The 23,505-nt window shown below is 38.6% G+C and overlaps 1 protein-coding gene across 2 annotated transcripts in view; it reads left to right on the top strand.

Moving 5' to 3' along the window:
* Positions 1 to 23,505, top strand: part of LOC136864422 (neurofilament heavy polypeptide) — a 316,402-nt gene that overhangs the window by 84,677 nt on the left and 208,220 nt on the right. For both annotated transcript variants that reach the window (XR_010859304.2, XM_067141398.2), the window contains exon 3: positions 16,360 to 16,540. Coding sequence is in view for 1 of the 2 variants with exons in the window: in XM_067141398.2 (XP_066997499.2) it covers positions 16,360 to 16,540 (181 nt within the window). In the remaining variant the exon portion in view is untranslated. The remainder of the gene's footprint in view (positions 1 to 16,359; positions 16,541 to 23,505) is intronic.

Below are 23,505 nucleotides of genomic sequence, written 5' to 3'. Positions count from 1 at the left end.
CACGTTAGGTTATTCAAGTTATTTCACTTTAGATCACCTGTGCAATATTAAAAATCTACGTCTACTATAAGCAGCTACAGGTAAAGCAAAGGGACAAAGTACGTCTACTCATGTGGTCTTCACTTCATGGTAAGGGTAGTGGTAGTCAGGTCATTCGTTCCAAGCCATCTCATCCATTTCGACAGAGCCCGAATCCACCAGGATCCTACCAGTTTACTCAAATATTTTCTCCATATGGACTCCCTGGTTCACTGAATGTAGCATTTTGGGCTTCAACCTGAAACTTGTACAAAAACAGTTACCAAAAGTTCATACAGATTTACAACTCCACTTTCATAGATCAATACTGGCCTGTATGAATTAATGTCGTTTAATGCTATTTGAGCTTATTAAATGCCATTTAGCCCTCAACTTTACAAATCTTCCGTGTTTTTATACGTATACAAGAGCTATGCTCACTATTTGCTTCTCGATCGCTTTCGTTATACAAGAATCGATGTTTAAAAAAAAAATTCTAACTTCATTATTTTTAATAATAATAATAATAATAAGGTTGCTTTCCATGAACCACAGAGCTACTATCTTAACTTCATTACATGTGATTTTGACATTTGAGGAAACTCGCTACTGCAGAGATTCACAAAGGAACACACGCTACTATTGTTTATTCTTTCAACATGAAGTACGTCACACCATACGCCTATTAGATGGTCAGCTGTATACAATTCCAAGCTAATCCATGGCCTCCTTGACGTCTTTAAGACTAGATATAATGTCTGGCCTTTCTTCTTCTCAGTTGTTGATATAATTATTTGCTGATATCTGCTTGTAACCGAACTGTTTTTCATGCGGTCCACTGTATACCACGGGGTTCTGAGCTCGATCTTCTGATTTCCTTCCACAAGATCTACCATAAATTTGCGAGTTGTGTCGGCTCTTATATTACGAACATATAAATTCGTCGCACGTCGACAATTTATCTTACTTCCATGCCGTTCATATGCATCTGTTATGACCTTCAATGACTCTCTGACACATGATTATACGTCATTGAAAGGTCATAATATGTACATCCAGAAAACAAAAGTTTGTTTCAATAATAACATATTCTGCATTATACGTAAGGATCCCACAATTACAGTACAAAGAAACCTAAAAAACTTGCTTAAGAACACACGTTTTTTACTAACCGAAGTAGAAGCAAATAGCTTTATAATAATGGAACCCCCAGTTACCGAATGCAAAAGCCCTTCCCAAAATTCACAAAGAAAACACCCCTATGAGAACCATAGTAAATTACAGATCTAGTCTTACATATAATCTTTCCAAATTTATTCAGAAATTTCTTAAAAATCACTACTCCTTTCAGGCCAATAAGAACATACGAAACTCAATAGATTTTTGTAAAAAAAACAAAGAACTTACATTTAGAAAAACATCATTCCATAGCCTCTTATGACATAACAAATATGTATTCAAATATCCCCACTGACAAAACCGTAAACATAATTAGAACAAATCTAAAAACACACAGTAAACTAAGTACTTTGGAAATTGATGAATTTATGATATTACTCAAATTTGCAGTCAATAACAATTTTTTAAAATTTCACGATACAATTTACCAACAAACAGGTCTACCTATGGGGTCACCCGCCTCCGGTATAATAGCGGATGTATACATAGACTACTTAGAACATACCACATTTAGCAAAATAGAAGGAATATTTTTCTGGTGCAGATTTGTGGACGATGTCTTTGTCATCATCGACAACAGAACAACCAACGATAATGCAATATTGGATAAAATAAACGCCATAGATACAGGTATACAATTTACTAAGGAATCCGAGAATAACGGTGAACTAAATTACCTAGATCTAACGATTACTAGACACGAAAAACATCTCACCTTCAAAATTTACTGTAAACCTACACACAATAAATACCATAAAAATGGATTCTAATCACCCTAATCCACATAAAAAAGCAGCATATCAAAGTATGATTCGTAGAGCATTTAATATAGCGTTGTCAAAAGCAGATCTCAACGATGAACTACTGCTAATTCATGAAATAGCTCAAAAAAAAAAAAAAAAAAAAAAACGGTTATAGAAAAGAAATGATTAATTCCATTATTTGTAAGTTCAAATCGTGGCCCAATACTACTCTGATGAAGCCAGATCAACCCAAAAAAAGATTACGTAACTTTCACTTTTAATAATACGGGCATATATTCACTAACCAATGTTTTGAAGAAGCATAACATTAAAATAGCTTTTAGGACTACACAAAATAATAGGCATATCATATATAATAATAAATCACTAAATAATAGCAACAAATATCTTCAGGCAGGAGTCTGTCGGATGAAATGCAACAACTGTTTAACAAGTTATGTACGGCGTACGGGCAGGAATTTCACGATTAGATGTAATGAGCACGTGAATGCCATCAGGCACAATCATTTCTCGGCAATAGGGCAGCATATGCATGAACACAAGCACAAATTTACGAACATAGGTAATGATTTGAAAATATTAAGTGTAAAACCTAAAGATCCTTTGCTTAATATAAGCGAAGAATTATATATAACATTTGATCAGTATGCAAATCCCAACTATAACATTAATGAATTATCTGAAAAAACTAATATTTTGTTTAATAAAATTGTCCCTGTCTTAAAAAATGACTGTCAGACTAGTCAACAAACGACGTCATATACAAGCTACGGCGCAGACAGCAAGCCTTCATGACTCCGCCCTACACACGGAGAAACCTCCCGTACTTATCCCTCCACCCCTCTCACAACAGACAACACCAGAACCATCAGTACGAGATACAATACGCGGCAGACGGCCAAGAAACTCGCATCTCAAACACCCAGCAGTATATTTCAGGCTTTACATATTCACACAAAATCACACTTCAATTGAAATCTAATTCACTTCACTCATTTCGACTTACAGATTTTACAAACCTCAAAAAGGAAAGGAACCACCAACATTTACGGCATCTGAGGGGAGAAAACTCCAGAACAGAAGTTATGCCAGAATATGTTCAAGACAGTAAACAAGTGGTTGAATCATACACATAGTGCATAAGTAACGCTTATCAAAGCTTGGAATTTGAAATTGTATTGATTCATTTTATAAATATAGGAAAGTGCTGTCATTCACAAATGGAACTCAAAAGACCAATATATGGCATAGAATAATATCAAAATTCTTTAAGGCAAATGGTGCAAAATATAACACAATAATCAAGGCCAACAACTATATTTTTAGATATATTCCAGTGTCACAAATACATTGGCCACACTACATGACATTTAGGTGTTAAAAACTTTTGAAGTAAACAATAAGCATTTCAGTTAATAGACATTTGTGTTTCACACAAAACATAAACATCGCATATTGGAACTTATAATTTGCGCAAGAAGGAACTGACACTTAATAATTGGACTTATAAGTCATCCATATATAGCATATTTATATATCATCTTAAATATTTAACGTTATGTAAAGGCAAATTGTTGCAATATTTCATTATAAAACAATGCAAAAACTAAGGCAAACAAATATTTTAGACTCTAATGTATAATAATTACACTTTAAAATATTTTAGTATCGTCGCCATAAGACCTATCTGTGTCGGTGCGACGTAAAGCCCATAAAAAAAAAAAAAATATTTTAGTGTGTTTATGTGAAATTTTATAGTAGTCAACACACATTTATAGTCTACCTAAAACATTGTTATACTTCAATACTTTAATGTAAAAAAGTAATAAAATATTTTATTGAAGTTAACACACACAATTTTATTCATCACATTTTACTGATAGCTTATCGCTATAACTTCACGATCATAAACAAACTTATCTCAAATAAGATTACACATTTATAGAATGGGGCTCAATTCAGCAGAATAAGCAAAATACCTATGATAAATGCTAAATAAGCTTAAAGACGAATTCTTTCAGCCACAATTGCATGTATATAGTAAGATAAAGTTTGTAATTTTATCACAATACTTGTAATTTTGTAAGTTTTTAAGAAAAGGTTTTTTATTGAAAGTATAAAATAGTATGTCATGAAGGACCTTAAGAGACATAAAATAAAAATGTAAATATGATTCTGATATAGCTGAGGATGACCTATAAAGGGTCGAAACCAGTCCTAGATATGTAATATCTTACATGTAAATAAATGTATTTATTAGGTGGAGTTTTCTTTTCCTTTTGTGACGATATTTATACAGTAGACGAGATCATTAACAAAGTGGGTCGTTTAATATCTCTTAACTCGGGCCAAATAGCTATATATTTGGAGAGAAGTAAGTTTAAAACTTGATGAAAGCTATCCAATTAAAACGATTGTTTTACCTGCCAACGTACCTAATAATAATAATAAGAATAATTTTATGTCCCCATGTACTTTAAAAATTTTTCAGAGAAATGCAGTCAAAACATACTAGGCCTAGGGTATGCGTTAATAAAAAAGGAGACAATGAACGTACGAAATTAAACATTATGATAATAAAACGCATTACCACCACACCTGTAGATATCCATAAATTCAGTATATTTTCCTGTTATTTATTTTTATTCCTTCCCTCAAGGAACTTTTGGCACTATCAGGGCGATAATATACCTAACCTAAACAATGTGGTCTGTCTTATCTCATGGACAGCTGTTTATATAAATCCGGATGTGATAAATGTAGAGAACAAGCATGAAATGTTCTTAAAAATAAGGGTCTGTGTTTCAACAACCGCAGTTATCAAAAGAATGTTTCCAATTACTATGTATTACATTCGGAAGTACAACTCGTAACATACGCTAGTTATCAGCTGATGGTTTGGCATGCCTTTTACAGTACGGCTTTATTCGGAAGGAGTGGCTTCTGCTACATATACACCATCTGGGAATATCAGAGACCATATCCAGAAACCATTTGGGAAGAGATTCACACTGTTTAGACTCTATAGACGGGAACGAAATTATTTTTAAAAGGTTAAAAAATACAGGACCTCGTATGCTCTCGATTGCATTGCATGGCTCAAAGAGAATGAAGCATGGCTGACACAACTGGTGAGATGACAGTGAAGATGACGTCACTTGGAATACCGACATGCCGGTAGGAGGGCAGGGAAGTTGGCGTCGCAAGGCGATAATTCAAATGAAAGCAGTGATCAGGTTTACTGTATGGTAGGCCTACTGCTGAACTGAAAGTGACAAATGACTGGCCATTATGTTCTTTTGTATCAATACTTAATTATAACACGATATCCTTATCCCTTTTTTGTACGGGGTCGAGTATAAAGTGAGACGAATCTTCGTAGCGAGTTTTTATGACCTTATGCCCTTCCTGACGTCAACCTCATCAGAGGAATTAATGAGATGTAACGAATGACGCAATATCAGAGTAATTAAACTGTCTATATTTACTTGACGTGATATGAGTAACTAAAACGGACCTTTATATGTACTGTAGGCCTAAAAGTAGTGTTCACCATTTATTGTCTTTTTACATTTAGAAATACTGCCTTCTGACGAAAATAGCCACTATAACTTAAACACATTCTAAGTATGTTAAATAATAGTATAGAATGTGTACACGTACTATTTATAGCTCTTTATAGCCTAGAAGTTGTGTGTTCGCTGCACAAAATATTGAGGTTATTGCATATTGGACCCCTTATTACTATTTTTGGCTGAAAAAGTGGGGGGGAAAAGGGGTCTAATACGTGAGTAAATATGGTATATATTTTAAATTTAATCACAAGTCTTCCAATAATACTGTTACGATTACTATCCATACTTTTAACAACAAATTTAAAAAGTATGAATAAATGGAGATCAACTCACCAGAGATTGATACACATAGAATGAAAGATTAGCAGGTACAGACTGAAAACACAATGACAACTTCTCATCACAACAGCCCTCAAGCAACTGAACACAGGTGTGAGGGATTCTGAAGGGCATCCCCTTGTCATTGTATCTAAGTAGCAGACACAGTGAACATCTGCCATTTAGCGGGGTTTTGGAAAAACACATGGGGGTCAGTACTGGGAAATTGCGCGTTGCAATCATGCATCAGTCATGTTATATGTCTGTGTTTTGTAAAACTACCCAGTCATAATGATTGTTTTACTCGCCAACGTACCTAACAAATAATAATAATAATAATAATTTCATGTACTTTTAAAGATTTTCGGAGATGCTAAAAAACATACTAGGGTATGCATTAATTAAAAAATGGAGACAACGAACGTACAAAATTAAACACCATGATGATAAAACGCATTATCGCCACACCTGTAGATATCCATAACTGCGGCAAACTTTCCTGTCATTTATTTTTATTCTTTCCGTCGTGGAACTTTTGGCACTATCCGGGCAATAGCATACCTAACCTAAACAATGCGGTCTCTCTTATCTACAGCTGTTTAGGTAAATCCTGATGTGATAAATGTAGAGAACAAGCACGAAATATACTTAAAAATAAGGGTCTGGCTTTCAACAGCCACAGTTATAAAGGAATGCTTCCAGTATGTATTAAATTTAAAAATACAACTCGTAACATATGAGCTGGTGATTTGACACGCTTTCTACACGGCTGTATTTGCAAAAAGTGGCTTTTGCTACACAAACACCAACTGAGAATATCGGAGACCATCTCCAGAAACCATTTGGGAATAGATTCACACTGTATAGTCAGGAACAAAAATATTTTTAAAATGTTCAGAATGATGAGACCTGGAATGCTCTCAAATGCAGTGCATGGCTGACGAGATGGCAGTGAAGATGACGTCACTTGGAGTGACGACACGCTGGTAGCAGGGAAGTTGGCAGCGCAAGACGATAATTAAAATTAAAGCAGTGATCAGTTTTACTGTGTGGTAGGCCTACTGCTCAGCTGACAGAGACAAATGACTGGCTATTGACTTATTTTGTATCAATATTGCATAATATGATAATACCATACCCTTATCCCTTTTCTCTACTGCTTGAGTATGAAGCAAGACAAAATCTTCGTAGTGAGTTTTTACAACCATATGCCCTTCCTGACGTCAACCTCATCAGAGGAATTAATGAGATGTAACGAATGATGCGATATCAGAGTAATTAAACTGTCTATATTTACTTTTATATGTTGGCCTAAAAGTAGTGTTCACCATTTTTTTTTTTTAAATTTAGAAATACTGCCATCGAAAATAGCCAGTATAACCCAAATACATTCATATGTTTGTTAAAGAATAGTGTAGAATGTTTACATGTACAATTTATAGCCTGGAAGTCATGTGTTCACTGCACAAAATTTGAGGTTATTGCATATTGGACCCCCTTTACTTTTTTGGCTGTAAAAGTGGGGGGGGGGGGGGGGGGTGAGAAAGGGGTCTAATACCTGAGTAAATGCGGTAATCATGTTAAAATTTCTTAGTGGCATGATGTAGGGTATGACATAGGGTGCTGAGAGTATGGCGCTTCTTCATTTTTATAGGACACTTATTTTAGATTTTAGGTTAATTACAGTAGTGCAGCATATGAATCAGCACAAAAATCAATCCTCGAAAAGCTAAAGCTAGAAAAGTTCATCACAATGGGAGTTGGGCTGGCGACGGGACCTTTCCGTTCAAGTCCCATTGCTAGTCTGCTTGCTGAATCTGGTGTTCCGCCTTTACATCCAAGGTGCCAGCAGATGCTGTTATTCTGTGCTGTGAATTTACGGCAGATGCCACTTCACCTTGCATGTTCCACAAAGAAAGAGAGAGTTGTACGTTGCTTAACTACGAGGAGTGCATCCGGTTGGCATACACTAGGATAGCAGTTACAGATTGTTTCATATACCTATTTCTTTTTACAGTGGCAAATTTAAGGCTCTAGGCCCCCTCTTACACATAACCACATACTAATTAAAATCTTAAATAAAATGCTAAATACTTAAAAAGTTAAAATTACATAATTAGTTGAATTAAAATTAATTTAAATAAACAACTGACTAAATTAATATTAAAACTAATTAATATTAAAAATTCTTAAAACTGACTAATCCTCAGGCACGCACACATTCATACTTCAACCATTCAGTCGACTGTCCTCAGCAGGTAGTCTCGGCAGGCGACCTTCAATCTTGATAAGGAGCTAGTTTCTCTGACCTCAGCTGGCAGGGAATTCCCTAATCTGGTGCCCGTCGCCATAAATGACCTATTAATTTTATTTGTGCGGTGCACTGGAATAGAAAGAAAGGATCTCAAACGTGTATTTAAGTTGTGAATTGATGATAACAGGGTGAATTTAGAAGTAGTCAACGTTTATCAGGCTTCAGCCATGAGGGATCCTGAGAGTATGGGGTGATATGAACATCATATCCGATATTGTAAATAAATCGCAGGCAAGAATCCAGTACTCGTTGAAGTTTAAGTGTTTCTTCTCTTGTCAAGTCAACTAAAACGACGTCACAGTAATCAAGAATAGGGAGAACCAGTGTCTGTATTAGTTTGGCCTTTAGCTCAAATGGAAATGCATCCCTCTGCCGTTTAAGAAGGTTCCCAATCTTAATCTTCAGTTCTTTTTCTTGTTAGACGACCAAGTGGTTAAAACAGAGTTGTTCAGCTGGCAGCCCATTGAGGCTAGCCCTGTGTGGCTGAGCAAGTTTTATGTAACTGTGGGCTGCTTATGTGTCAAACATACGTCACAATCGAGCGAGAGAGTGAACTCGTTAGGTATGGCGAAGGAGGAGCGACATTCGGTTGTGACTGTGAAGCTTTCCATGCACCCTTTTCAACGATATGTTGATTAGAGTACAGCATAAAGAACCGCAAGAACAACTTCGTTCTTTCAAGTATTTACAGACACAGTTTTATTTTTCTATATGTACACATTCAAAGAAAACTGACACTTTACAGTGTTTGTTACAAAGCACAGTCACTCAAAAAGAGAATGAGTGCATGTTATTGTATGTTCCTCGCACTTAATATTTTATCTGACCTAATTTAAATATGACATAGGGTGTAAGTTTTCTTCCATCTGTGGTAATTGCGAGCATGGTGGGGCATTGTTGTTTTTCTGCACCTGATACTTGGGTTAATGCATTTGACGTTTTTTTCTCTTGCAAAGTTGTATGCATTGGTATGTCAGAAAACACTGGTGTGTGGTCTGCGCTACCAATTTGTGACAAATACACACGATGTTGCCACTGTCTAATTACGTAGCGATGAATTCCATCTTATTTTCCTTGTAATCACTTGGCAGCTTTTGGCACAGAGGTGATGTTCTTCACAGTACAATATTATTTTGCCTCATCCATCTGTGTACCTAGCTGTAGCTTGCTTTAAAACTTGCTTTTGGTATATTTCTCGGCATTGCAATTTCATGTGCGCGAAATTGAATCATTTCCTGTGATAACCCAGTTCCATTATTTCTTAATCCTTCAAGGTACAGTCACTGAATGTTTTCCGTGCTTTGATCTCTGAAGTATCAGATACTTTTCTTAGCATTACATAGAACCTCCCTTCTGCTTCCTCCAGTAGCAAACTTGTGCCTTAGAGACAGAAAATGTTTGCTTTGCAGTACGATTGCTGTTCTCCTCAGCGTGTTGTAATACTTTTTAGTTTATATTCAATAGTATCTTTGTTATATTTCCCCATAACAGCTGATAACATAGTGTCCACATTCTGGAAAAATTTTGGTCAGGGAAAGTCAGAGAAGTATATTTTCAAAAATCTGGAAAGTCAGGGAAATCTTTCCCAATGATGGATTTCAGGGGATATTTTTTAGGCCCTAGTCTGTTGTAACCCAGGCTATTGTAGCATATCTTTTTCAGTTATTTTTCACAAGAGTGCTTAACAATTCCACAATTTTTGATGTGCCCTAGTGTCATTTCTTTCTACCATTTTTTTGTTATTTTTTATTTCAGTTCTAGGATGCTTTCTTGGAACTCATGACAATGCTAACAAGCAGTGTACATTTATTAAGCTTTGGCTAGACAGTAAAGAGTTTCCTGAACTGAGTGGTTATTTGGACATACTGGTAAATGATGCAACTTCAGCATATTGTAAAGTGTGTTTTAAATCATTCAAAGTTATATGGGCAAACAAGCAGTCACTTCTCATACTAAAGGACCTACTCATATATAATACATGAAAGCTAAGTCTTCCCAGCCAACAATGTCTTTCTTTGCAAAGAATACCTCTACTCCACCTCCAATTGAAGATATGCAGCCAAGAGTTAGCACTACATCCACAGCTACAAAGGAATTAGCAGTGCCAGGAACAAATCAGAGGAGTTTAAAGACTTGCAGTGTGAATAAAGGTGATTTTATATCGGCTGAAGCCATATGGGCTCTCCAGGTTGTCACTGGAAAGATGTTTCTCAACTCCTGTGATGAAACCTCTGCAGCTTTCAAAACAGTGTTCCCAGACAGTAAAATTTTTCCAAACCTTAGTATGGGCAAGACTAAGGCTTCCTATGTTATAAATAATGGATTAGCCCCATATTTTAAAGGAAGTTTGCAAAATGACTTAAAACAGTGCTTTGACTACTGTATGTTGTTTGTTTTTATGAATCATTGGACAGATTTGTCCAAAGAGGACAAATGGACTTGTGTGTAAGGTTTAGGGATATAAATCTTCAAAAGTTGCAACAGGGTACTGGAATAGTACTTTTAGACAGGGCAGCTGCAGATCATGTATTAGATGGGTTATACACGGACTGTTCTTACCTTTAGGCAATATTTTGCAATTGTCAATCGATGGGCCTAATGTTAACCTCAGTTTTATTTAAAAACTTGAAAATCATTTGCAAGTGCTAAACCTCGAGGCCAAATCTCTCCTTCATATAGCCATATGCAGTTTGCATACAGTGAATTGAGCCATGAAAACTGGGATCTTCAAAATTGACTGGGACCTTTTTAATTTTTTCAGATCTCTACACAACTTTTTTAAAGATAGCCCTGCTCAACATGCTAAATATATATACATAACCACAAGCACTGCATTTCCTTACAAGTTCACTGAAATAAGATGGTTTAAAAATGGATGCTGTGTTGATCAGGCTCTTAAAATATATGATCACATTGAGAAATCTGTGAAAGAGTACACTGAAAAAAAAGAACCCCACAAAGCTTTCAATACCTTAGAGAAGCTGTGAAGAATCCACTACATAAGGCAAAATTAAGTGCTTTTAGAAGTATTTTACCAGATGTTGAACATATCCTCAGAAGATTTCAAAATCAAGACCCTATGGTTCCTATGACTGGTTCGTCTTCAGATATGAAAGCTGTTTTGAATATAGATGTAGACTAATTGGAAATCATTGTATTTGCCTACATTAGAAGCACAAGTTAATTACTTTTGTTCGCAAGAGTGCTTTAAGTCCACATGAAATAGTATTAGATTGCTGAGGTAAAATAATTTAATGTTATTTGCTTTACGTCCCACTAACTACTTTTACGGTCTTCGCAGACGCCGAGGTGCCGGAATTTAGTCCCACAGGAGTTCTTTTACGTGCTAGTAAATCTACCGACACGAGGCTGTCGTATTTGAGCACCTTCAAATACCACCGGACTGAGCCAGGATCGAACCTGCCTAGTTGGGGTTAGAAGGCCAGTGCTTTAACCGTCTGAGCCACTCAGCCCAGCGAAAAATACATGTAGGAATTGGGATGAGTTCATTTACCAATCCTCTAACAATACTGATCAGGAGTCTCATCTTGGTAAAGGCTTATCAGTGTTTTCATGTACAGATACATAGATAGATATATGGTTTATTTTAATTGGCAGAGTTAGGAGCACGTGTCCCTGTCTTACACTTAACCACTAAATACATAAATAACAAAATAGAAACAATAAAATATTTAAAAAGTACTGGAACAAATTAATATGCTATCTTACTGTTCATAAAATATCTATTATATTCCACGATATAAAATAAATGAACATTTTGCTTCATAAGTAAAATAAATAATAATAATTGTATGGCCTCAGCTACCGTGTGCAGACATTTCAATATGCTATCTTACTGTTCATAAAATATCTATTATATTCCACGATATAAAATAAATGAACATTTTGCTTCATAAGTAAAATAAATAATAATAATTGTATGGCCTCAGCTACCGTGTGCAGACATTTCAATTTAACGCCATCTGGCTGTCTGCTCGTCAATTTCGACGTTCCGTTTTACTCTAGGCCCACTAGATGGCAGACCGAGTAAACCGAAACTGTCTTGGGAATCTATGGCTGAGATTTAATGAATTTTGTCAGGTAAACACCAAATGTGTCACAAAAGATCTTTTACATGCCGACATCGTATGACATGGAGTGTTTAATGGACTTTTTTCCGCCCTTCAAAAATCCGACTACCTCTGCCGAGTTTGAACCCGCTATCTTGGGATCGGGAGGCCGACACTACCACTGATCCATAGAGGCAGCTTAGTAAAATAATTTAATACCTACAAAGAAATTAAAATACAATAAATTACTATAATATTACATCATCGTTATAGACGATTGTGCCTTTCAGTGTTCAGTCTGCAAGGCTCTGTGAAGTTACTAAACGCCGCCACAATCCTCTATTAGCAACTAGTGCTGTGGCCTCATTTAGTTCTATACCTTTTATCTTTAAATCTTTAGAGACTGAGTCCAACTATTGTCTTCTTGGTCTCCCTCTACTTTTCTTACCCTCCATAAAAGAGTCAGTTACTCTCCTAGATAACCTATCCTCCTCCATTTGCCTCATCGAAGCCGGTTTATGCGAACAGCTTCATCCACAGAGTTCATTCCTAACAGTCTTTATATCCTCATTCCAAGTGCCCTCCTGTGATTGTTCTCACCTGTTTGTACCAGCAATCATTCTTGCTACTTTCATGTCTGTTACTTCTAACTTATGAATAAGATATCCTGAGTCCACCCAGCATTCGTTCCCATAAAGCATAGTTGGTCTGAAAACAGACCAATGTAAAGATAGTTTCATCTGCGAGCTTACTTCCTTCTTACAGAAAACTGTTGAACACAACTGTGAGTTCACTGCATTAGCTTTACTGCACCATGATTCTTGTCTGGGAGCTGACTTCCTTCTTACAGAATACTGTTGATCACAACTGCAAGTTCACTGCGTTAGCTTTACTGCACCTTGATTCAATCTCACTTGCTATATTACCATCCCGAGAGAACACACATTCTAAATACTGTACTTGAAATTGTCTACCTGTTCCAGCTTTGTATCTCCGATCTGACATTCATTTCTCTTGGATTTCTTACCTACTGACATCAATTTAGCCTTTGGAAGGCTTATTTTCATACCATACTCATTGCACCTATTTTCAAGTTCACCGGGCGAGTTGGCCGTGTGGTTAGGGGCTCGTGGCTGTGAGCTTGCACCTGGGAGATAGTGGATTCGAGTCCCACTGTTGGCAGCCCTGAAGATGGTTTTCTGTGGTTTCTCATTTTTATACCAGGCAGATTCTTTGGCTGTACCTTAATTCAGGCCGCGGCCACTTCCAACTCCTAGGCCTTTCCTGTCCCATAGTCGCCATAAGACCTATCTGTGTCGGTGCGACGTAAAGCAACTAGCAAAAAAAAAAATTAGACTGCAGGCTTTCGGCACAATCCGCCATTAGGACCAAGTTGTCATTATAGGCCACACTGCGTACTACATTTCCACGTAACTGAATCCCTCCATGCCTTTTTTAAATGAGGGAGGATCAAATATAAACGGGATTTTTGTTTTAAATTCATTTATTGAGAAAGACAAGGCAAATACAATTTTTTTTCCACATAATTTCCTGATTTGGAAATGCATTTGTCCCAGCGTATGGGGAGCTTTTTGATGCCCTCATCTTAAGGACAGGGTCGTGGCAGCAGCCAGTTGCGCATGAAGTCTTCCATACTCGTCATCTTCAAATCATTGTCCTCCTAGAGCTTCTATAAGTGGTCCGAACAGATGGGAATCGCTGGACGATAAGTCCGGGCTGTGAGGAGGATGATCAAGTGTAGTCCAGTGTATTTCCTGTAGCTTAGAGGCAGTTAGAGCTGCAGTATGGCACCGTGCGTTGTCATGGATGAGGATGACCTGTTGAATAGGTTGGTCTCATCTTTTGCGATGATATGCAACCCTCGCCTTGTTCAACAGCTCACAGTAGTAAACAGCGCTGATTGTGCGTCGCTCATACAAAAAATCAATCAGCAATAATGTCTCTAACTGCACAAATGTTTTCATCTGTAATGCTGGTCCGAGGACAGCGATCGTGTTGCTAATTTTCCACAGGTTCTTGTCCTTGAACTTTCTATGCCAGACAAACACACGCACCCTTGAAGTGTTTGATCACCAAACTGTGCAGTCAATCTCTGGCAAATTTCTGCCGCTGTAACTCCTTCGCAAGCAAGGAATTTTATAATTATGCATTGCGCAGTCGAGGGTGCACCTGTTGCGCGGACAGCGTGAGCATTACTGACGAAACGATGTTCTAGTTTGTTGGTCCCTTCCGAATAATAGGGTTTGTCCAAGTCTGCAAAATATCCATTAGTGTTTGCAATCACCTCATTGTTTGAATAAAATCTTTGTCCCGCCAGACATTTCTTCAAATTGGGGAACAAATAGTAGTCCGAGGGAGCCAAGTCTGGAGAATAGGGGGGATGTGAAACGAGTTGGAATCCTATTTCCATTAATTTTGCGCCCACAACTGCTGAGGTGTGTGCTGGTGGGTTGTCGTGATGGAAAAGGACTTTCTTGTGGGCCAATCACGAGAGTTTTTCTTGCAGCTCGGTTTTCAGACGGTCCAGTAACGATGAATGATATTCACCTGTAATAGTTTTACCCTTTTCCAGATAGTCGATGAGGATTATCCCTTGCGAATCCCAAAAGACAGTCGCCATAACCTTTCCGGCCGAAGGAACGGTCTTCGCCTTTTTTGGCGCAAATTCCCCCTTGGTAACCCATTGTTTAGATTGTTGTTTGGTCTCAGGAGTATAGTAATGTATCCAGGTTTCATCCACAGTTACGAAACGACACTTAAAGTCCTTCGGATTCTTCTGGAACAGCTGCAAACCATCCTTGCAACACTTCACACGATTCCGTATTTGGTCAAGCGTGAGCAATCACGGCACCCATCTTGCGGATAGCTTTCTCATGTCCAAATGTTTATGCAAAATATTATGTACCCGTTCAGTTGAGATGCCCACAGCACTAGCAATCTCGCGCACCTTAACTCTTCTGTCATCCATCACCATATCATGGATTTGATCAATGATTTCTGGATTCGTAACCTCTACAGGCCATCCAGAACGTTCACCGTCACTTGTGCCCATATGGCCAGTCTTAAAATTTTGAAACCACTTATAAACTGTTCTAATCGAAGGTGCAGAGTCACCATAATGTTTATCAGCTTCTCTTTAGTCTCCTGAGGCATTTTGCCTTTCAGAAAGTAATGTTTAATCACCACATGAAATTCTTTTTCGTCACTCGACTTCCTTGATTCACACGAATGCCAAACACAAAGAAATAGACCAATATGGCTGAAACTTGGTGTGCGTTCATTCAAGAGATGCTACTAACTAAACATGACCTCGATACGCGCCGGTGGTACCATCTCTCGGACTCTGCACAGACTTTTTAAGCATTTATCTTCACCCCCCCATTTAATGTATCGACGACAACTTCCTTGCATAACTGAAACTGGTGACCTCCCTGAGAAAGTGTCCTGATTGTGGCAACCAAACTTACTCCGTCGCTTGACATTGGTGTTCGTAATCAACCAAATGTGACAGTTGGTTGTCGGATAAATGTACTCTTCATCCATTGTGACCACAGTCTTCCATTTTGATTCCATCCTGCATCTTTCATAAAGTTTACTGCTCTTGGTCCTGCGTACGTTGCATTGGTGGATTTTCCTGTGACATACCATTCACCTCGTGTCTTATCACCATTGTCGTCCTACAGGAGCCTGCTGTGGGATGAAGGTTTACCGTTGGCCCTCTGTTCTGTTAACAGGGACACTATTGTCCACAGTGTGTTATTCTAACAATCAAACCGTTTTCAATACTGTTTCACTATTTGGTGATATGTATATAGAGAAGGGCCATGATGTATCCTTCCCAGTAACTACCAATTTTTTGGCACAGTTACATTATACTTACAACTGCTAGAAGATACTCAGGACTAATAACGTTTTTATACCAGCCCTCTCTCAAGAATTGTAATGATGTCATAAAATGTTTTTGTTTTGTATATACCGAACAACCTTCTGTAGAAAATAATTTTTTTTCATAATGGAATGTGATCTATAATTGTAATTTTTATTGGACGATATCTATATATAACAACCTGGTTTTATGTGTAGATTTTTGCATATTTCAGGATGGCTATCGGCACCGTATTAATTCAAACCTTATTACCATTGTACCTACGATGCAAGTTTCATCACTTGATTGTCAGACAAGGAGAACCTCACTGAGTGGAAGTAGCCTGCAATCACGGACTTGTGAACCTTTCAAGAATAAACTTGCTGAAGATAACCAAGAACAGGAAAATAAACAGGGTATGTTTGTTGTGTATAATTTTGTTTAAAATGATGTATGTTGGTGATAGAGACATATTTAGATTATCTTTCACTTCCAAGGGACACCCTCAAGTTCGAACAACCAAAACTGCACCAAAAGTCAGGTATAGATCCTTAATCAATCTCTGAATGCAATGATGATATTTATCTTTATGTACTGGATGACTTGGCTGTGCGGTTAGAGGTGTGGGACAGTGAGTTTGCATCCGGGAGATAGTGGGTTCGAATCCCACTGTCGGCAGCCTTGAAGATAGTTTTCTGTGGTTTCCCATTTTCACACCAGTCGAATGCTGAGGCTGTACCTTACTTAAGGCCACAGCCGCTTCCTTCCAACTCCTAGGCCTTTCCTATCCCATCTTCACCATAAGACCTATCCATGTCGGTGCGACATAAAGCCACCAGCAAAAATTTTTTTATGTAAGACTCTTCATTAGCTTGCTAGCTGGCTCTGTTGAATCATCTTTCACTCATCATCAGCTGTGCTGGTCAAAATTGTGTGTGGCTTGTATCATGAATCAGAAATTGATTTGTTGAACATTAATTAATCAATTAACTTAATCACCTCGATGTATGAGGACTGGCGCATCTTAAGTGGCCTCCAACGATGATGTCCCATCTTACCCGCTGAGCATTTCTTCTTCTAGTTTGTCTACTCTTCTCCAAATCCAAGACAACCCTAAATGCAAAGTGACCCCCACAGGCTTAAATAATGTTTTTTAAAATCATAATCTTATATACATACATAGGCCTGCATTATCATTATAGACTGTTATGCCTTTCAGCGTTCAGTCTGCAAGCCTCTGAGAATTTACTAAACGTCGCCACAATCCTCGATTTGCAACTATTCTCCGGACCACCTTTTGAGCAGACTAAAGCGAAAGTGACGTCATTGTGTCGTCACACTCGCCGTGGTTGCCAAATAAGCCGGCGCACGATTCAAAGTTGTACTCCACCACTATAATACAGCACAGCTCATGGATTGAACCTCGAATGAATTTGAAATAATTAATACATTAACGTATGTGTGTTAGAATCCCATAGTTTTTTAAGGGCTTACATCTTTAAACAATTAATTTACTGAATTAAATTTTAAATGTGAAAACCTACAATCTGTTTTCCAGTCAATGACTGGGTCAGGGATGGAATAAATGAAGCCCCATCTTGCGGCGAGGATAGGAATTCAGCCGGCTGCTGAAGCCTGTCTCGCTCCTCTGGCGCAATGATTGCTGACTGACAGATGAAATTAAATGATACTGGAGAGTCTTGCTGGAATGAAAGATGACAGGGAAAACCGGAGTACCCGGAGAAAAACCTGTCCCGCCTCTGTTTTGTCCAGCACAAATCTCACATGGAGTGACCGAGATTTGAACCACGAAACCCAGCGTTGAGAGGCTGACGCGCTGCCACCTGAGCAACAGGGCTTTCACAATTTTAATGTACTAACTACAATTTCACGCTTAAAGCATTGCGAACGAATTATTTTGACATAAACAGTAAGAATTGCATTCATTAAATTATTCTATTATCAATATATATACTGCATATAACTTAATATTTTATTATTTATTATTCACTATTATTATCTAAATATATGGCCTGATTCCTGATTGAAATGAGCTGCTACTCACGGGCGATTTATGAATATGCGAGAGAAGTTAGGATTATGTACTTGTACTGGAATTAACTTGAAACTGACTGATGAAGTTATGGATCCGGGCGAAAACCTGTCCCACCTCCGCTTTGTCCAGCCCAATTTCAATAAATTAATTATTACAAATATATTTTTATAAAAATATTATTACATATTATACTATTATTATTATTATCATTATCATTATTATTATTATTATTATTATTATCATTATTATTATCATTATTATTATTACCATCATGCAGGAGGTTTCAGCGTCAGCTTACCTTGTGCCGCAGTAATTAATCTGTGTCACTATCGAGTGGCTATACACCCAAGTCGGAATCAGAGCCGGGGTCAGCACACGAGGTAAACTAATCCCGCCGTCAATACTATTTGCTCAGAAATGTTTATAAACAGACAGAATTACGTTTCTCTCGCCGGACGTAAAAATCTTGCGTTTGTCGTTCAACTGGTAACAGTTTGAAGTTTTGTTTGGAGCCATTGCACAATAATATCCAATAACGAGTAAGAGGAAACCTACAAACATACAAGGGACTACAAGAATTATGAATTAGCACACAATACGCACATACATTCTTTTTGTAAAAGCGAAGCACACTGATAAAATTCCCTTACTGCTGTTTTAAACAGACTATGATTGGAACTAAACCCACATGTTCAAGACATCCACAGAGTGAGTAAGTATGGCAGCTCAGCATTGATTGCACCATTGCCAAAACTCGCTCTGAGTAGCACACCCCCCTTACCCCCTCACCTACCGTGTGACAACACCGTAGGCGCTGCCCCTGTCACCTGCGCCATCCCCTGGTCTATACACTCATTTCCGCTTTAGTCTGCTCAAAAGGTGGTCCGGAGAATAGTGTTGTGGCCTCATTAAGTTCCATACCTCTTATTTTTTTAAATCGTTAGAAACCGAGCCTAACCACCGTCAACCGAGCTCGATAGCTGCAGTCGCTTAAGTGCGGCCAGTATCCAGTAATCGGGAGATGGTGGGTTCGAGCCCACTGTCGGCAGCCCTGAAGATGGTTTTCCGTGGTTTCCCATTTTCACACCAGGCAAATGCCGGGGGAAACAGCCGCTTCCTTCCACTTCCTAGGCCTTTCCTATCCCATCGTCGCCATAAGACATATCTGTGTCGGTGCGACGTAAAGCAAGTAGCAAAAAAAAAAACCCACCGTCGTCTTGGTCTACCTCTACTTCTCTTACCCTCCGCAGACTCCATTATTCTCCTAGGTAACTTATCCTCCTCCATTCGCCTCACATGACCCCACCACCGAGGCCGGTTTATGCGTACAGCTTCATCCATCGAGTTCATTCCTAAATTAGCCTTTATCTCCTCATTCCGAGTACCCTCCTGTCATTGTTCCCATCTGTTTGTACCAGCAATCATTCTTGCTACTTTCATGTCGGTTATTTCTAACTTATGAATAAGATATCCTGAGTCCACCCAGCTTTCACTCCCGTAAAGCAATGTTGGTCTGAAAACAGACCGATATAAAGATAGTTTCGTCTGGGAGCTGACTTCCTTCTTACAGAATACTGCTGATCGCAACTGCGAGCTCGCTGCATTAGCTTTACTACACCTTGATTCAATCTCACTTACTATATTACTATCCTGGGAGAACACACAACCTAAATACTTGAAATTATCGACCTGTTCTAGCTTTGTATCACCAATCTGACATTCAATTCTGTTGAATTTCTTACCTACTGACATCAATTTAGTCTTCGAGAGGCTAATTTTCATACCATACTCATTGCACCTATTTTCAAGTTCCAAGATATTAGACTGCAGGCTTTCGGCAAAGTCTGCCATTAAGACCAAGTCGTCAGCATAGGCCAAGCTGCTTACTACATTTCCACCTAACTGAATCTCTCCCTGCCATTTTATACCTTTCAGCAGATGATCCATGTAAACTACGAATAGCAAAGGTGAAAGATTACAGCCTTGTCTAACCCCTGTAAGTACCCTGAACCAAGAACTCATTCTAGCATCAATTCTCACTGAAGCCCAATTGTCAACATAAATGCCTTTGATTGATTTTAACAATCTACCTTTATTTCCATAGTCCCCCAGTATAGTGAACATCTTTTCCCTCGGTACCCTGTCGTATGCTTTCTCTAGATCTACGAAACATAAACACAACTGCCTATTCCTCTCGTAGCATTTTTCAATTACCTGGCGCATACTGAAAATCTGATCCTGACAGCCTCTCTGTGGTCTGAAACCACACTGGTTTTCATCCAACTTCCTCTCAACGATCGATTGCACCCTCCCTTCCAAGATGCCAGTGAATACTTTGCCTGGTATACTAATCAATGAGATACCTCGATAATTGTTGCAATCCTTCCTGTTCCCTTGCTTATAGATAGGTGCAATTACTGCTTTTGTCCAATCTGAAGGTACCTTACCAACACTCCACACTAATTTTACCATTCTGTGAAGTCATTTCACCCCTCCTGTCCCACTATACTTCACAATTTCAGGTCTAATTTCATCTATTCCTGCTGCCTTATGACAATGGAGTTTTCTTACCATCCTTTCCACTTCCTCAAGCATAATTTCACCAACAACATTTTCCTCCTCCCCATGAGCTTGGCTGTTTGCAACACCACCAGGATGATTTCCTTTTACATTGAGAAGATGTTCAAAATATTCCCTCCACCTCTCCAGTGATTCCCTGGGATCTATTACGAGTTCACCTGAATCACTCAAAACACTGTTCATTTCCTTTTTCCCTTCCTTCCTAAGATTCTGTATTCTGTCCAGAAAGGTTTCCCTGCTGCTTGACCTAGCTTTTCCAGGTTATTACCAAAATCTTCCCATGACTTCTTTTTGGATTCAACAACTATTTGTTTCGCTCTGTTTCTTTCATCTACGTACAAATCCCTGTCTGCCTCGGCCCTTGTTTGGAGCCATTTCTGATAAGCCTTCTTTTTACGTTTACAGGCTGCTCTCACTTCATCATTCCACCAAGATGTTCGCCTTTTCCCATCTTTACACACAGTTGTTCCTCGGCATTCCCCTGCTGTTTCTACTACAGCATCCCTGTATGCCACCCATTCACTTTCAATATCCTGAACCTGCTTTCTGTCTATTGTTCGAAACTCCTCACTAATCATATCCATGTACTTCTGTCTAATTTCTTCGTCCTGGAGATTTTCTACCCTTATTCGTTTGCAGACAGATTTTACTTTCTCTGTCCTAGGCCTAGAGATATTTAGTTCACTACAGATCAGATAGTGGTCTGTATCATCGAAAAATCCGCGAAAAACTTGTACATTCCTAACAGATCTCCTGAATTCAAAGTCTGTTAAGATATAGTCTATTATGGATCTGGTACCCCTAGCCTCCCATGTGCAGCGGTGAATAGCCTTATGGTTGAAGAATGTATTCGTAACAGCTAAACCCATACTAGCACAGAAGTCCAGCAAACGCTTCCCATTCCCATTAGCTTCCATATCTTCCCCACATTTACCAATCACCCTTTCGTATCCTTCAGTTCTATTCCCAACTCTCGCATTGAAATCGCCCGTTAGCACTATTCTATCCTTGCTGTTGACCCTGACCACGATGTCACTCAATGCTTCATGAAATTTGTCAACTTCATCCTCATCTGCACCCTCACATGGTGAATACACGGACACAATTCTTGTCCTAATTCCTCCAACTGACAAATCTACCCACATCATTCACTCATTTACGTGCCTAACAGAAACTATGTTGCGTGCAGTGGTATTCCTGATAAAGAGCCCTACCCCAGACTCTGCCCTTCCCTTTCTAACACCTGTCCAGTACACTTTATAATCTTCTGTCTCTTCCTCATTATCTCCCCTTACCCGAATATCACTTACTCCTAGCACATCCAGATGCATCCTCTTTGCTGACTCAGCCAGTTCTACCTTCTTTCTTCCATAAGCCCCATTAATATTGATAGCTCCCCATCGAATTCCATTTCGTTCGCCAAGTTGTTTCCAAGGAGTCCCTCGCCTGTCAAATTAGAGTGGGACTCCTTTACTCCCACAGGTCCGAGGCTTGCTTAAAATGGTCTGAGCTTTGTAAATTCATGAAGCAGGATGCTACCGTACTTGCACATAGTCCAAGTGAGGATCTCTCCTCTAACAGGTTATGGACCACCGGTGAATTGTATAGTCCTAGCCGCCTGAGCACAAGGAGGGCCACGACTCAGAATATGTCCGAGATGCCCACTCCCTTTCCATAGCAACTGGTATCCCGACTCTCAGGACCACTTACTAGGCCACTGAGCCGTTGCCCATGGTTCACGAACTAGGACGTGGCTACAGTACCGGTAACCCACAAACATGAACCAAAATATCCGTGCTTTGCTACAGTTTTAAACTGCAATTTATTAGTCAAAATTTTATATTTTTGAGAGTACACTGTTGGCTGAGCCTGTAAAACACACCCTCAGTTCATACGCCAAAAAGTTTTGTGGGAATTATTTATTTTCTGATCTAACACTCATTTTAAAACACGTAGAAAAGAATTGGAATGTTTTATACCCTATCTTATTTAATATCTAGGACGTAAAATCGACCAAATTGTGAAATTTTGATTTTGTACGTCGAACAGTAATGGAGGAATGAATGCTGTTTGGGGTGTGTGTGTGTGTGAATGTTTAAAAATGTTTATTAACATGCAGGATATAGACCACCCTTCATGTAAAATTTTATGTTTGTGCCTGAAATGGTTTTGGGAAGAATGGATAGTAATGCTTACATTTAATTTGTTGTTGTGTACAGTTCATATATTTGTTCTTCGTATTTTTGCAATATACATACCACAGATACGGCTGTTTTTTCTTTTCTTTTTTTTTTTTTTCTTTAGTCAGGTGTTTGAGTACATTCACAGTGTGTTTAAGGAGGGCGGATGAACCAGGCGGGATATACCCCTACCACTGGAGTAACAGGTCCACTTAGATGTTCTCTCAGAAGTCAAAACTGAAGAGGAGGTTAACAGGTTTTCAATACATCTTGATAGCAAAAATCAAGTGAACTCCACATCCTAGCTATAGTCGTCTTTGGCTAGGTGAGAGGCATGTTTCATGTTTTGTTGCCGGTTCTGTAATCATTGCTCCAAATGGCACTGAAGAGGAAATTGTGAGTCTGTGTGACATGGATATGCCATTCAAGTTCAGTCCTGAAAGAGCAGTCAGGCCCAACACATGTGAAACAAAATATTTTGGAAGGTGCGTTACAAACGCATGGAGACCATCGGCAACTACATTGTAAGGACTGCTCTGTGGTAACGGGCAAACTTGATGCATTT

The sequence above is a fragment of the Anabrus simplex genome, chromosome 2 (genome assembly GCF_040414725.1).
Source record: "Anabrus simplex isolate iqAnaSimp1 chromosome 2, ASM4041472v1, whole genome shotgun sequence".
Classification (NCBI taxonomy): domain Eukaryota; kingdom Metazoa; phylum Arthropoda; class Insecta; order Orthoptera; family Tettigoniidae; genus Anabrus; species Anabrus simplex.
Note: the sequence above shows the minus strand (reverse complement) of the source record. Positions and strands in the feature narration are given on the sequence as shown.